The sequence below is a fragment of the Setaria viridis genome, chromosome 4, assembly GCF_005286985.2.
Source record: "Setaria viridis chromosome 4, Setaria_viridis_v4.0, whole genome shotgun sequence".
Lineage (NCBI taxonomy): Eukaryota > Viridiplantae > Streptophyta > Magnoliopsida > Poales > Poaceae > Setaria > Setaria viridis.
Genome location: NC_048266.2, coordinates 37,265,934 through 37,282,222, shown reverse-complemented (window position 1 = coordinate 37,282,222; position 16,289 = coordinate 37,265,934). Strand labels below are relative to the sequence as shown.

The window sequence follows — 16,289 nt, the reverse complement described above, 5'->3', positions numbered from 1 at the left end:
TTACTGCCAATAACCTGTGTTCGTGCTCAAGAGCACTTTTCTCATCGGCTTTCACCTTTTCTTTTGGTATACCAACTAACATTTAGAGATAGAAAACATCCGAACCCAAAATTAGCAAGGTGATTTTCAGCCACTGAAATTCTCCACCCCAAAGCAAAAATGTAAATCAAAGGAGTGAAAGAAAAGGAGGAAAAGCAAACCAAATTAAGACAAGGGCATGGTACAACTTGATTTGCAGATTTAACATTCAAGCAGAGTACAACCACCATTTCTTTCCTCACATAGCAAACCGAGAACACACAGACAGATCTAGAAAAGCAGGCACACAGCAACCTGAGATGACACACATACACAGTTCATACATGCACACATGCCTACATAAACATCGCATGTACACAGTACCTCCATATATGCAGCAACTATCTTAGCATGCATACAACTTCTTCTGCGTGCAGATGCATATGAGCATCATATATAATATATATATATCATGTATGTGGGGTGTGGGATTACGGATTTGTAGTGGGTTCAGGCTTCAGAGGCCGCCGTAGCGGATGTCGGAGAACTTGGACTTGAGCCACTTGACGCTGCTGCGGACGGTGGTCTTGATCCGGCCCTGCGTGGCGAAGACGTTGTACGCCGCCACCCGCCGCCGCCGCTTCGCCTCCGGGTCCTCGCGGGCGCTCGGCCCGTTGAAGCTGTACGACTTGCCCTGCCCGGCGCCGCCGCCGCCGCCGACGTCCTCGTAGTCGTACCCGCCTCCGCAGCCGTAGTACGCCGACGAGTGATCGTGCGGCACCGACCTGCACTTCTCCATGGGCGATCGGGATCCTCAGAACCACCACCGCTTGATGATCCTCTTGTTCTTGGATTTGCTCGTGAGATGAGTGGGGGAGTGGCGAGGGGAAGGTGGGTGATGAATGAAGCTGAGCTGCTAATTGAGTGGGGATGGTGATAAAGGGGATGGGGTTTTCTATACTTGATTTGTTAGGTGGTTTTGCACGGAGCACCCTGTGCTTTGTGGTTGTGCTAAAGGTGCTCCTTTTCTTGATCCTTTACGGCCGGAAAAGATGGGCTTATGTTCCTTGATTAATCATGTACGTAGCAGGTTCATTGCAGTTTCAGCGCAAGAATCTTCGGCCTTTTCGATAAAGCTTTGGGTACTCACATCTAGAAACAAGTTTTGCGAGTACTAGTTTAATTTATGTGAGAGGCAGTACCTAAGTAATCATTGTTCGTCTACCCTATTCGAGTTTTCAAAACAAGAATTGAATTTTGATTAGTTTTCTCTGGATTACGTTAAGGGTTCATAGATTTATTTTATTCACTGGTTAAGCCCTCTTTTCGTTTTTGACATATAATATGTCCTACCTCCATCCCAAATTGTAGGTCGTTTTGGTATTTTTAGGTTTATGGTTTTTGCTATGCACCTAGACACTATGTCTAGATACATACTAAAAATTATGAATCTAGAAATGTCAAGACGACCTATAATTTGGAACGGAGGGTTTCTACGTCGTTTCCATAGAAACGAGGTTAGGAAAAACCTTTTGTGTAAAATGAAATATGTTGTAGACTTGGCGTGGCTTTTATGATAACACAAGCTTAAACAGGCATACACACGAGCATTTGTAGAAAAATTGGGTCAGCGGATTTTGAAATTGATCTCCAGATTATCCACTAACCAGTAAACCTATACTTATGCTTTCAAATTTCGAAGCATTCTTAAGCAACGAAAAGAAACAAAATTAAGAACAGCCCTATCTCATTATAGCATTTTTAAGCAACGAAAGGAGCTCGAGAACAGCCCCATCTCATTATGTGATTATGTCACCTGTGTCCCTCCCCGTAATATTCAACGAAGCTCCGTACCGCACGCGTTACGTGCCAAAAGAGAAAGTCGCCGAGTCTTTTTTAAAAAAAGCTCGAGCAGCAAAATGCGAAGATATCCGAAAAGGGACGATGTGCAATACCCGGCAACCCCGGGCGCGTCCGTGCGATTCCTGCCGGCCCGGCCGGGCCTCGAATTGATTTGATCAGGCCAGGCCACCAGGGATGATGATGGTGATGGTGATGGAGATGGAGGTGAGCTATGGTGTGCTGTACGGGAGTGGGGGCGGCACCCACCCGTTCGTGTGCCCCACGTGTGCTGTTGGCATCGACATGGCCGATCGGCCCGATGGCTCTCCCTCGAGCTCGAGGTGGACGCCGCAACAGCGAAGGGCTGGAAGGGTCAAGAGGAGGGGAGGAAGAGATCCATCGCATGGTCTCCTTTTTCTCCCGGGCCTAACGGCGACGCCGAGAAGAAGCTGCTAGCTTGTAGCTTGCCTGTCCCCCGAGGCCGGATCAGGAATCGGGATCAGCTGCGCGCGCCCACGGCGGCCGTGGTCCCTCCTGCTCGGATGGTGTTCAGTTCAGTTCACTTCCTCTGCTTGCAACCGACGCTTCGGCTCGCTGGAAACCTGTGAAGATCCAGACTTTCAGTTGACGAACGGCGGTAGATGTCAGTACGTAAAGTGTCGGACGGAGCCTTCTCATCGTCACTGACCGCTGGGCCCACGGTCAACCCGTACCCAAAGTTGCCAAGTCGTCGGCAAACTCTAGTGCTGGATCTCACAGGCCATGTACAAAATTCTGTCTAGGTGAAAAAAAGTGATCGCGAAGCAAAGGTGCTTGTGATCGATCGTTCAGGGATTCAGGGAGCAAGCAGAAGACCACGACCGGTGTCCACAAGATTCAGTAGTGCCTGACTGGGTATCCGGTCAGGTTCGTTCATCGCACGGATCGACGGAAAGAGAAAAGTAGCGGTGGACGGGGATGGACCAGTGGTGCCCGACGCATCTCGCACTCATTTTGATTTGCCTCGACCCGTTCAACCCCATCATCCAATCCAATCACCTCCTCCGGGTCTCTCGCTTTCTTTCTCGTACCCTCATCATCATGCCTCGGCGCCTCGCCGTCCGTCGCCACCTGCCTGTCATTTTTCTCCGCCGGGAAGACTGGTCGAAGGATGCGGGGTTGCCCGGCCGATCCCCGGGAATTCTGCTCGGTTCCGCGCGGAATCCATGAGTTGCCGATCGACTCGCCGGCCTCGATCGCCTGGGTTGCCGCGTCGCCACGCTTGCGTCGGCGTGGGAGTTTCTCTGTTCCCTTCGCGCGGGGCTCTCCACGTCGCATCGATCTGCTGCAGGCTGCAGCGCTTTCGATTTGGCGACGGGATACTCTCCGGTCTTATTCTGCTGGCACTAGTCATTAGGTGACCATTACGTTTCCTGTGGCCGCGCGCGAATCATTCGTTCTGTCGACAATGGCTCGCTGACGGACAGGCCACTGGCCCACTGCCAACCGATCTGCATCTCGTCCAGAGTCCAGACGCACAAGAGAGCTTCCTGCGAAGGGGCTACTAGACAGTAGTGCTACGCTAATCTCAATCAGTCAATCAGTTCGGTCGGCCGCTGCGTACGTACGGAGTATGGGCGTAGGTACTTTATCCGTGCACGACGATGGATCGGATGATCCTCGGCAATGGATGCCGGGCACGGGCTGTCGCCTGGAAAGCCAAGGGGATAGAGGACGGAAGGCACGGATGTCCCCGAAGTCGCCGTCAGCGGCGGCATCGCGGAGTCCACCGGCCGGCCGGGCCGGGCGCACGCCACATCGGCTCCAAGAGATCTTTTCCGGAAAAAATGTTGGCACTAGGAAAAACACACGCTCCTGCGCGCAACACGTACCGTCACGAGGTTCGGATTTTGTATCGGATCATTGCGCATCGGTTGGTAACGGCGATCCAAACGCGTCGCTAAAATAGGAACTTTTAAAAGTTTTAGTCACAACAAAGCGTTGCATAGCGAAAACGCATTACAATTATCATCTGAGAATAGCAGAACATATCTAAAATAAACATACATCTCAAGCAAAACAATTAACCGTGAAGAATCACACTGAGTTCCAATCTAATTGCGATATTGCACATGATGCCATCAAGAAAGGGTTCAAACAAAAAGAAATACTTGGATTGGCATACATGTAAAATTTAGAGCAGGTTTTGGATCATCCTCAATAATTGGTGGCTTTGTGCCAGGTTGCCAAGTTGCAGGTATTTGTGGATGGATGGCTTGGTTGGAAGAATGGAGAGAATGCATCGGAATTGTGGAGAACTCTATGGTGGTAAAGAAGATGGAGGAGGCAGATTGTGAACAATTGAACGATATTGTGCCTGGTATATAAGGTTCTGGCATCAGGTGGTTGTATTTGGTTTCATGTAGGTGGCACGACAGGAAAAAACAGAATACGCATCAACTGCAGGAGCAATCTGGAACGCAAATGCGTGTGGTCGGCAGTGACCCGTGTCGCAACGACGCGCCGGAGCACCTGATCACGCGGTTGGCTGCTCTTCTCCGGAAACACCACCACGAGTTGTTCTTCCAGGTTAGGCATAGTATGTGTTGTAGGGAGGCCTCGGTACTCGACTCCGCCGCGCTGGAAGATGGATCCTTGCACACGCCCTGCAGCGTCGGCGGCGATGGATGTCTGTTGGGCGTGCCCGGAGTGGCGCCGGGGTCCGGAGACGGCGAGCCGGGACAGGGACAGGGGGTGCGTGGTCACCGGAGGGCGGCGGAGACGGAGGTGGCAGTGCGGAGTCTGGCCGTTCCGTCGCCTCGCCGCTCGTCGGTGGGTGTCGCCTAGCGTCGCGAGCACAAAGGTGAAGCAGCAGACGACCACGTTGTCTCGGCAGCGCGGCTGCTCCTCCTCGCCGTACTTTTGTATATTTGTATAGCTGACAAAGACTCTGTACATTGATTGTACTAGGGGCATCACAAGCTCAGTGGCATACAGGGGGCTTGTGCTACATCTGCAAAGGACAAACTGCCCTCTTCTACTACAATTTACAAACCATGAGATAAACTAGGGGGCATTGGGGATTTGCAAGTTAAATGCCCCAATAAACAAACTTAGTCACTCTACTTTGTCCAAGGCCTTTATACTACGGTGTATCTGCACTGCATAATAGAAAGTCATCACACAGTTGTAAGTGCAAAATATCAATCCACAGACTCCGATGATGTCTGCTATCTCCTTGAAACGGGACCTAGCAGGGTGAGGAGTAAATAAAATGAATAGTTAAGCCACTCAGGATTCAGGAATAACGCATTTTATGAACCAGCACTTCACATAGCACCAACTTACCTTGAGCTATCAGAGTCTCCTTCCACACAAGATCTCTTTCCAGTTCCCAGTTCACTGGTTACCTTGGTGCCTGAGTCCATCTGAAGTCAGATACAGCGATTCAGACTCTTCCTTCCAATTGCAAAACAAATGGGAATTGAAGCTTCTACAATCATCACATCATGTAATAAGAGCAATTATACCTGTCATGAAACTGCTACTAGTAATTTCTAGGAATCTAGCTCTAAATTCTGTATCTATACCAATACAACATACCAATACAACATGTCACTTCATACTACTTCAAACATAGCCTTACAACACAACAACTTCGCAAGATGCAAAGAATTGTCTGTAACAGTGGTGTTACAAATCTTCTGACAAATATCTGTTCTTCCTATTTGGGTGCTAGCCGCCATGCTAAATATCATATAAATAGGTAAATAGGGTTCAGTGCTGCTACAGAAATATTTGGCATGCATTGAAGGCAAGTGATATGATGCTAGTGCATCATACACAAAACATAACTATTATTATCTAGGAACTTGGTTCATGTTATTAAAAAAAACGAGTGCAAGAGTGCAAGGAACGGTCTGTAGCAATAGGCAAAAATAGTGTTGCAGTTGTGACATTTGTACCAATCAATCCTTCCGATCGAGCACTAGTTATCAGGTCAAACAATATATAAAATAGCCAAAGTGTTGCAAAGGTGAATACTGGTGCAGAGGGAAATGTGACTAGAATGATGTATACCTTGGGAATGTTTTTAGTGCCAGGAGGGCCTGAGCTGAAGTTTCTTCTTCCATGAATCAAGCTGGGACCAGACTTTGCCTGAAATTCAAACAAATGTCCTCAAAGTTAAATCAAATGTACATGATAAAGTTGCAGATCTTAATATAGGACTCATCCCAGGACAATGAAATAACAATGTCAATTGATGTGCATAGCATGTTGGATTGGTCAAAAGTTTGATCTAGATATTTTGTTACAGAGTGACCTCATAGCAATGTTTGAAGCAACAAAGCGAAGGCTTGCACGATAAGATCACATAACAATATTAGCAGGCAGCATAAAAAAATCCAAATGAAGCAACACAAATGAACTTTGTTTACACAAAGGTGAACAGACAACGAGTAATACCTTGAAGGATGAGCAGAGGCTATAGCCAGCCTCATTGTGCAGTACACTTTTGGCTTTTGTTGGGATTGGGAATCCCGAACAGATAATGGAGAGAGGGAGAAGGGAGAAAGCAAGCCAATTGAACAAGTGAATCAAATGAACAAATAGCCAAAAGTTCTCTCCTCCAAGCTCTAGGGCTCTATTTATAGGAAGAAGGAGATGACTGTTTATATTAATTCCATTGGTGGAGTTGAATATTACAAATAGGTACCTGGACCTTACAAAAAGACCCCTGGATATTACAACTAAGTCCCTAAGCTTCAAAAACAAGCCCTTAGACTCCATTTCAGGCCTCTTTTATACACAAGGAGGTCACTAGCCTTATGCCTCCTAAGGCGCACGCCCAACAACTTTAGATAGTAAACCAAAGGTGAAGCTCTCTAGTACATGTATAAAACAAAAGCTCCAATCAAGCTACAAGGAGTTTGAGTGACATCCACACATAATTAAAAACCATTGTGTAATTACTAAGTGAAGATAAAGGTCCTACAACTGAGGTAAAATATTATTCAAGATATCTAGTAAGGTGCAAACTATCTTTTCAACACATCTATTGAGCTTGACTGCCCATTCATCAAATACGACCCATTGGATATCATAATGCTGCTTCGGTGAAGCTTGATTAAAAGTTTATATCAGTTTTAAAAGATATTTTTAACCACATTTAATCATGATGAATCAAACAAAGCAAAACAACTTCTATTAGGTACATACTATAGAGTAAAGGAAAAATATCAACAAAATTGCATTTCTCCAATTTGACGATATAGCATAAACTGTCTGGGTCTAGAAATAGCAAGTATTTTCCAATATCTTGGATATAATGAATATCATTGTTATCAGCAGTGTGTTTGTTAATAACTACTCTCTCCGTTCCAAATTGTAAGTTATTTTGGTTTTTCTAGATTCAAAGATTTTGCTATACATATGCATGTCTATATGCATAGTAAATCTATGAATTTAGAAAAGCCAAAACGACTTAAAATTTAGGATGATAAATTATCAAGTGATAAATTATCCATAAATCAAGTACTAAATTAACAAAGGCATAGCACCTGACCCATAACTCAAGTGATAAATTATCCCTACCAACGGGGCAATCTTAGTCCCTTGCGGTGCCAGCGGTTAAAGCCCCTTCACGAGAAGATGCGGCATGATCCGGGCGTCCTCCATCTGAAAACAAGATGGAAAAAAAAAAGAGGACAAGTACATCAAGCCCCGACCTTTCGCATGAGCAGGAGAAAAAAATTGTGTATGAAAACAAAGATGTAGAATTGACCGCATGGGTGAAGATCCGCTCAGAAATCTTGGATGGAAGAGCGCTGGCGGCCATGGCTGCGACCCGATTTAGAACTTGCGTCGGGGTGTCAGGGTTGGGAACTGGATGATTATTGGACAGGGAGGATAGAAGAGCTGGAAGACTCAACACATCTATGTAAGACGTGCGATAGCCCATCAGTTACTTACAGGGCCCAGCACGGCGAGGGGGCGCGGCCCATTAGTCCAAGGTTGTTATTTAATTTTATTTTCTTTTATCTTTCGTGTATATGTACATTGTGTTCTAGGTTTTATAATCCTATATAAAATCATTTACAAAAAATCCAATGATTTGAAGAATGCTGTAATACATGGAACAGAACGTTAATCTAATTAAGAATATATCATACGTTTGCATATTTGTCTCTCACAAATATTCCAGTTTTCTTATGATCGGCATAGTCATAGTGGGTACGTTTGGTTTATGCTCATGGGCACCTCGCCAAATCGTCAGCTCTCCAAATAACTGACGGACGAATCGGCCACCGTCGTTTCGCCGTCGCCATTGTGTTCGAGTTCACTCTGGCGACGACGGGCAGTCTCCCGAACGCCATCCATGCACGTTCCAGAATTCTCAGAGCCCGGAGATCAGGATATAGATATGGAACCCTACACGGCTACACCATCTGGAACGGGTCTTTCCATTTTAAGTTTTGCTAGAGCAATTCCACAAGCACCTCCTGAGCAAAGCGATGAGAGACGGGATGTGGTGACACCGTACCTCCTCTTACATCGACGCCTGAGGATTTAGGTCACCATCCCCAGACCGTACTGCGGTGTTTTCATCAGTTCGGAGATCCCTGCTCCCACGTCCAGCTGCTTACTGACTGCTTCTTCCTTGTCAAGTTCAGTAACAGAGCAGAACCATTCCCTCATCTCTTCTGATAGCTCCATCAGTTCCAGTTGTAGTTGTTTCACGCCAAACGTCCAGCCACTCTTTGGAAGCCCCCTGCAACCAGTAAGCCTCCCAGGCTCGGCTGCTCTCTGCTTTAGCTTTTCTATACCACCAAATAGTTGGCTTCTCACTTTCTCTAGACACAGAATTAGCAAATTCTGTGCCAGCCCAGCTATTTTCATTAGCAAGGTCCCCAAGCTCCTCCACGACATATTCTGAAAACACAGTTCATTTCTCAGTTTCCAAATACCCCAAAGTACAGCAGAAGTAAGCACATTATGAACTAAAAACTTTTTGCCACTAAGCCATAACATGCTAACAGATTCAAAATTAAGCCCTACAGGAACACCTAGAATATCACCTAGAATATCAGAGATGCCTAGCCAGACCTGCCTAGCTACTACACAGTCAAAGAACAGGTGATGCACAGTTTCATTCTCTGAACAAAATAAGCAAGTTTTATCATCCAATTTCTTTCTCTTCTCTACAATGTCCCTGGTTAGGACCTTGTTCTTAGTCAGTAGCCAAAGGAAAAGGTGAACTCTGGGTGGAACTTTGATACTCCAGACCGACGAGACATGAACTGTGATTATGCCTCTAAAATTAATGATTCTATACAATGATTGAGAAGAATAAGCACAGCTTGAGGAGAACTACCAAATTAGCGCATCCTCCTCATTTGTAAAGGAGATGGTGGAAGCCAACTGGATTACCTCAAGCCACTCGTGCATGATTCTCCGATCTACTATTCTCCTAAAGGTACACCTAAGATCCACACCATCCCAGAGATCACTTACAGTACTAGACTTCTCATTAACTATCGTAAAGATTCCAGTATTGTATAGCTAAACTTGAGGACCCTAACCAATTGTCCTCCCAGAATTTTATTTTCTGGCCATTTCCTATTTTCCACCTACAACCCATCTTGGCTGCCTTAGCAGCCCACATCATCCTTTTAAAGAAGTCTGAAAGCACTTGCTAAACTAGTCTGGAAGATGTTGGGGTTGTTTGTGTTATATTTATGATCTATCACTTCCTTCCACAGTCTACCCTCATCTACTATGTTCGTTTTCAACCAAGATCCCAGTAGGCAGATATTAAAATCTCTAAGATTGGGAATACCTAAACCACCAAATTCTCTACACATGGAAACAGTTTCCCAGTTAACTAAGGCCAGTCTCAATGGAAGTTTCATGAAGAGTTTCATCAGCATTAAATTTCATACCACATCAGCAATTTTGCTGACTTGTCAAGATCATTAAGGTGTAACATCCCGCTTTTTAAGGTGTAACATCCCGCTTTTTAGAGCATTTAAAAATACAGATTTTTTTAAAATTATTCTTTAAACTAAACCTACTTTCTTTTCCGGAATATTCAAAACTATTTTTACAAATAAAACATGCATAAATACTAGCATGTGTGTTGCACTTGATTGCTCTACAAATTCATTGACAATCTTTCCCTCCCAATCCTAGGAATGCTTCCCTCAATAAACCCTTCCTACAAAACCCTTATAATTAATATTTGAATTATATTCAAATATTAATCCTATTTAAATCCTATGTCAACTCATTTTGAATATTATCTGAATATAATATTCCAACTCTTGACTCTGTCCTCTTATCATCAAAATCCTAGAAACCTTTTTAAAATGTTTCCTTTCCTAAAAATCCTAATATTCAAATCTAATTTGAATATTGATACTATTTAAATCCCTATAAGGTTTCCATTCAATTCTATCTATACCTAAATATCACCAAACCCCAGATCCCCCCCCCCAAAAGTTCTATCTCTATTTCTACTCCAAGCTTGCACCTTGACTCCTAATCTTCTTCAAATTTGAACTCAAAACCCCATATCAAATAATAGGAAGCCTTTCAAATCTCACGCGGGCTGCCAACCTCCCATTCAGCCTGTCGCCAACCTCCCATTCAGCCTGCCTCCAGTTTCGGCCCAGCCTTCTTTCACCTCTTTCCCGCATGCACGTGGCCTGTCTCCCCGACCCACGACACGCACCCGGCCCAACTCGCTCAGGCCCACGTGGCCCACCTCGCTCGCTCAGCCCAGCGCCTCTCCTCTCCCCTCCACCATACCGCCACTGCTGGATGGACAGCGCCGCCGCGCTCCATCACGCTGTCCCGTTGCACGTGCCTCCCCCTCCCACGTCGTGCCTCCCCCTAGCCACCTTGGGCCCCAAGGCAACTACCCCATATCCCTGCCACATCTGCGGCCGCCATTAATGCTACCGCCACCTTAACCCCACCGGCCGACGATGCATCTCCCCTCTCTTTACTTCACCACCAAGCAATGTTGTCCGTCCTCATCCATCCCGGCGATGTGGCCTGCGCCATCGCTCTAGCCTATAAATAGCGCCTCAACCCCCCCCCCCCCCCCCCCCCCCCCCGCTAGAAACACACACCCACCTGAGGCGATGACACCATCATCCCCCGATGGACGTGCCTCTTCCCTCTTTCTCTCCCCTCCGCAACCCCCTAGTCGTGCTCCCCACACTCCCCGCTCCCTCGCGGTGCACTTCCCGTGCCCGGCGGTGAGCCGGAACGTGGGAACATCGCAGCACCGCTGCGTTCCGTGGCGGCAGGCATGGCACGCGCTGCCCGACTCCGGCGCTACCCGCCCCTGTTGTTTGCCCCCCGTCCTGCCACCGTCACCCCCTCTCTCACCCTTATAACCTGACACGCGAGCCCTACCCCCACATTAGCCCCTGTGAAATTGCTACGCATACCTGGTAAGTGCACCCACATCCTCACTTAGAGCCCTTCTTTTACTCCAACAATTTCACAAAAATTTCCAAAAATACTAGGAAATATTCTAAGCTTAGTCATGTCTTCCTTTTCCATTTTTCATCTCATTAAATCCCTTCCCCAAAATACCTAGCTTTCACATAATAGAAAAACCCCATAAATGCACACCAAAAATTGCTTTTTAATTTATTTCAATTCCAAAAACCCTAAGAAAATTTCTAAAAATATCTTAAAGCCACCCAAGACTATTCCTATGCCCATCCTTGGTCACCTTGCCCAAGCTCCACCCTAGTGGTCGAAGTGAGTCTGTCGAGCAGGCTCTAACCTCCGTCCACCTGATCTTGCCCGAGCTCCACCCTAGTGGTCTAAGTGAGTTCGTCGTGCAAGCTCTCTAGCTTCTACTTGATCTTGCCCAAGCTCCACCCTAGTGGTCAAAGTGAGTTCGTCGCACAAGCTCTCAATCCTTTAAACCCAGCACCAACACGGCACCCGATGGGTTGCTCTGCGTAAGCCGTTTCCAAGGGAACTTGACTAGGTCCACCCGTTGTAGGGTCGAAGCCGAGCTTGTCGTGCAAGTTTCCTAGCCTTGAAATCCATTCACAACACCTAGCACCCAAATCACACTTAGGATCCAATCCAAAACCCAGCGGCCCGATCCAAACCTTGTATATCAACCAAACCTAGTTGATACGCCGCCCAACCAAAACCCTAGCCGTCATGCCGGTCAGAAATCTATTCTTAATTTCTTAAAATTATCCTAGAAATCCAACTATCCTACCCATCAATTATTTAGAAATATTTCTAAATAATTGATAAAATATCCATCAATTATTCATGAATTATCCTTAGAAATCTGATAATTCCCAAAGCACCCATCATCCATTCTTTGTCCATTTCCTTTAGTCATATATTGATTGCTAGAAATTGATTTTTAGAATTATTTGTATGATTGCATGCTTGTTGGAGTCGGGGACACGACCAAGACCCGACCGGAAGCCAAGGATTTACAAGGTATGAAGCTGAAGGTCCGGCCATCCAGAAAACGTATAGAACATTATCCTGACCAGGCTCCGACGAAAAGTCGAAGATCTAGAAGATGAGAAAATGTTGATGAAGGCAAGCCCTAACACCCACCCCTTGATCATATTTTTATCCTATGTTTTCATAGATATTAAAATCTGCCGAGATAATAATCTGACTTGCATCTCTTTATAAACCTATAGGAGCAACCCACATCTGTTCTCTTTCTTTCCTTGACTTGAAGCCGCTTCTAGCAAAAAATCCCATAATTGACCCCGATCACGACTGGATCGATGATCGAGCATCAATTTAGAAGATAGAACTCCTTAGGAGTATACAAACACAATGTGTGAGTTTTTGAGATAAATCTACCAACTAAAGAGTTAGAAACCGTTAAGGACAGGACAAGGACAAGGGAGTAAGGAGGCAACCTCGATAGAGAATCCTATCCTAACTATCGTACATGCATCTATGGATCCACCAGAAGGTTTGGACAGTCATAAATATGGGGTTGGACACCGAGACGCATTTGACATGGAGACTATGGTGCAGGACAGCGTCGTCTACATGGAAAGACAGGAAATAGTCGAGGATTAGAAAAATACTCGTAGTAATAAGAGTAGAACTTCTCTAGTCGTATCCGACTAATATTTTTGTAACCAACCGACCTGTAACCTTGTCCCCGGCAATATAAGGTGAGGCAGGGACCCCCTCCGAGGCAATTCAATCCAACCAACCCACAGGACGTAAGGTATTACAAAATCTAGTGGCCCAAACCTGTCTAAATTGTGTGTCTGCGTTTACCTTTGAGTTCCTGATCTCGACAAGCCCCACTAACCAAAACACTACCTCGGACATCCCCTTTAGTAGGTTGCCGGGTTTAAACACCGACACCAACAGCTTACCCCAGTTATCGGCTCGCGGGAAAGTCTTTCTAATGAAACGTGCAACCATACATGCCAAAAAGGTACAACCTTCGGGAGTGCCTATTCATGTGAAGCCTTGATCCACACCCCACCAGCGGAACCTAGTAAACCATCCAAGGGGCCATGGTGGACAACAGGTAGACTGCAGCAAGACCTGCGCATAGTCATAGGTCATAGGTTGAGGTCCAGAGGACCTGGTGGCATTGTATGCCACGTTATGATGCATATGTTTCCCGAGATAGTGTCCATATGTGGACATAGTATGACTCCTGTTTAGACCCCAGCCGTACCCTTGGATGGAACTAGGGAATGTTGTCTAGAAATAGATGTCGGTGGGTATGGGTCTCGTAGGTCAGTACTACCTGAAGCTGAGGTATGGGCTGACCGAACGTATGGGTAAAGTGTACACATCTACGCTGATCTGGTTCATCACCACCGCACGAAGCACATCAAGGATATTCACTTCATCATCCGTGAAAAGGTTGCCTTGGGACATGTTCGGGTTCTCCATGTTCCTTCTTCACATCAGTAAGCGGATATCATGACAAAAGGACTGTCTGCACAGTTGTACACTGATTTTAGGATCAGTCTCCGCGTTCGCCTCGCTCCCACTGCGACTGCAGGCTGGAATTAGAGTATATGTGTAGCCTAGCTCATGTATATGTATCTTGTATTTGTACATAAGCCAGTTGGCTATATATATGCAAGGTCACCCCCGTGGGGTGAGAGCTGTTTTTCCCATATTCTCTACATGAAGAGATCATACATCTAAAAAAAAGTGGTGTTAGGCATGGGAGGCACTAGGACATTACAAGGAGCAATGTCAATGAGCAAATGGAGCCAACGAGGAATCAGGTGGTCTCTCTGGAACAGCTGAACATGGTGTGCTTGAAAATCATGTTCGAACTACTATTATGGCTCTGCTTCTGGCTGAGCTGGTTCGACTCAGCCACCGAGTTTCTTAGGCTCGTCGAGAACAAGCTGCAAGTTTAACTAGATCAAGTTGCATCGTTGTCGTGGGCGCGGCTGATTATAGAGTATTTTCCATGCCTTGATTAGCTAGAGCATCATCAAAGATGAAATTGTTCACTCTTGGTGTATGAAAAAAAAATCCTCAACTATAGTATTCTCAGCCAGCGAAATCTTGACGCATGAAACAAGCTAATTTGATAGGTCTCGATGAAGAGGTCACCATCGTCTGACCGATACATATTCCTGTATAATCGAAATAATTATGAGGTAGCAACTATGTGTTAGGTAAACTATATGCTAATACAACATCTTGTGATGACTATACCATGTTGCAAGGTTGATTGAAAACTGCATTTACTGTAATCTAGCATATTGATGGTTGGTAAGGTGTTTTCACAACAAAATCAACGCAAATTTATGAAATTCATGCTAATATGGAAAGAGTGAGGGCTTGCAGTTTGAGAAAGCATACCACACCAATAACTATCACATGTTGTACAATTGTACATGCCATTATGACTTTTTACTGGCATCAATTCAATGTGCAATTGGTGTGAATTAATCAGTAGAAAATGCGGCCTGGAGAGCGGCCCTGCCTTCACTTCACCTGCACCTGTTCCAGAAACTGCGCAACACAATCCCCAACAATAAAAATAAAATATTTACCTATGTCAGTATATAATGCTAAAATTTATTGGATTTCGAAAATGCTAGATCACGACGCAACCTTTCATAAGTCAACTACGCAGGTACAGTTTGAAAAACTTAAGTGATCCTGTCAATTGCCAACCTAAACTTAGCAGGAATATGCAAAAGAACTGAGGACCTTGGCTGCCTTCTTATGATGATCTGATCGCATCTGCAAGCCAAGCTAGGAGGCTAGGCCTCAAGTTGCAACATCGAATCCTAATTCTCAACAGTCCTTGCGAAAATAGCTTTATACAGTTTTTGTTTCTAGAAAACGTAGATAATACATTCAGGATTTAAAAGGACAGAGCCATTTGAATATGAGGTTAACAACAGCATTTGACTTGGGCATACACATCGAGTTGTGCGGAAACCGGAAAGTTTTTGCTCCAAGAACTCAAGTTTTTGCTGTGAGCATTCCAGTTATAATGCATCCAAGTAGCAAAAACATTGAGCTCCAAGGCCAGGTGAGATATGGGTTCAACGTGCTTTCACAGGAAAAAAAAACAGCTTTCTATCAGATTATTACTTATCGAGACTGCGTAAAAAGCTGAATTCGTTGTTGTTTGACCGACCTGCTTGCTCAAATCCTCCATCCAGCATGTGTACTCGTTCTCAATTGCAACATGAATACTTAAGAGGCATTACCTCAAACACCTCGTCTGCATCCTGGGCGCCAGTCCTACAACACTAAAGCAGAGCACCAATCGTCAGAGTAGGGCATGTGTTAGTGGTTTCGACCATGGAGGTTTCCTTGCATGATGTTGTGACCGTGGCCAAAGCCCTCATGGTCGTTGGAACGCATACTTGCAGCCACGACTTGGCATCGACCAAGTCAACCTAAGTCGCTTCTTCATCTTCGGGGATCCTGTAAGGTACTTTTGGAACACCGGTAGGCATATTAGATTAATATTATTAAATTTTAAGTAAGAAAACTACACTTTAATATCGAAACGTAAGGATGGAAGAGAAAGAAAGAATACAGAGTTTATCATCTTCATTTTTTTCTTATTCTATAAGAATACCATAAATTCTATTAATACATAGATTGAAATATTATGCATATAAGGAACGTAAGATAGATTGAATAAAGAAAAAGGAATCCGTGAGTCGAATGATAAACAAAAAGGGATTAAGGATCTTTTCTAGTTTCCCAAATAGCTCAAGCTACCCATGGCATATGATCGATATCGACGTGGCAGACCCATGGAGGAATGACCTCTTGGATGGAGTGGAGACCGAGGAAGGTGATGGCGGTGTTCACAGAGTGGTCACGGGTGCTAGAACGTGATTGCCCCGGCGTCAAGCACTTAGCATGCGTCCTTGCGTCGCCGCGGCAGTCTCATAGGAGACGATGGAGATTGC

At 45.3% G+C, this 16,289-nt stretch overlaps 1 protein-coding gene and 1 long non-coding RNA gene across 2 annotated transcripts; both read right to left on the bottom strand.

Annotated features, from left to right (window-relative positions):
* Nucleotides 1-218: 218 nt before the first annotated feature.
* Nucleotides 219-956, bottom strand: LOC117851476 (uncharacterized). Its single transcript, XM_034733303.2, has one exon. It carries the CDS (start codon nt 815-817, stop codon nt 536-538), a length of 282 nt encoding a protein of 93 aa, XP_034589194.1. The 5' UTR covers nt 818-956; the 3' UTR covers nt 219-535.
* A 2,968-nt stretch (nt 957-3,924) lies between these two features.
* Nucleotides 3,925-7,736, bottom strand: LOC117852113 (uncharacterized). Its single transcript, XR_004639753.2, has 5 exons — nt 7,625-7,736; nt 7,435-7,518; nt 5,920-5,997; nt 5,188-5,267; nt 3,925-5,089 (listed from the first exon to the last, which is right to left on the bottom strand). It is a non-coding gene; the product is annotated as an uncharacterized lncRNA (long non-coding RNA).
* Between the last annotated feature and the right edge of the window lie 8,553 nt (nt 7,737-16,289).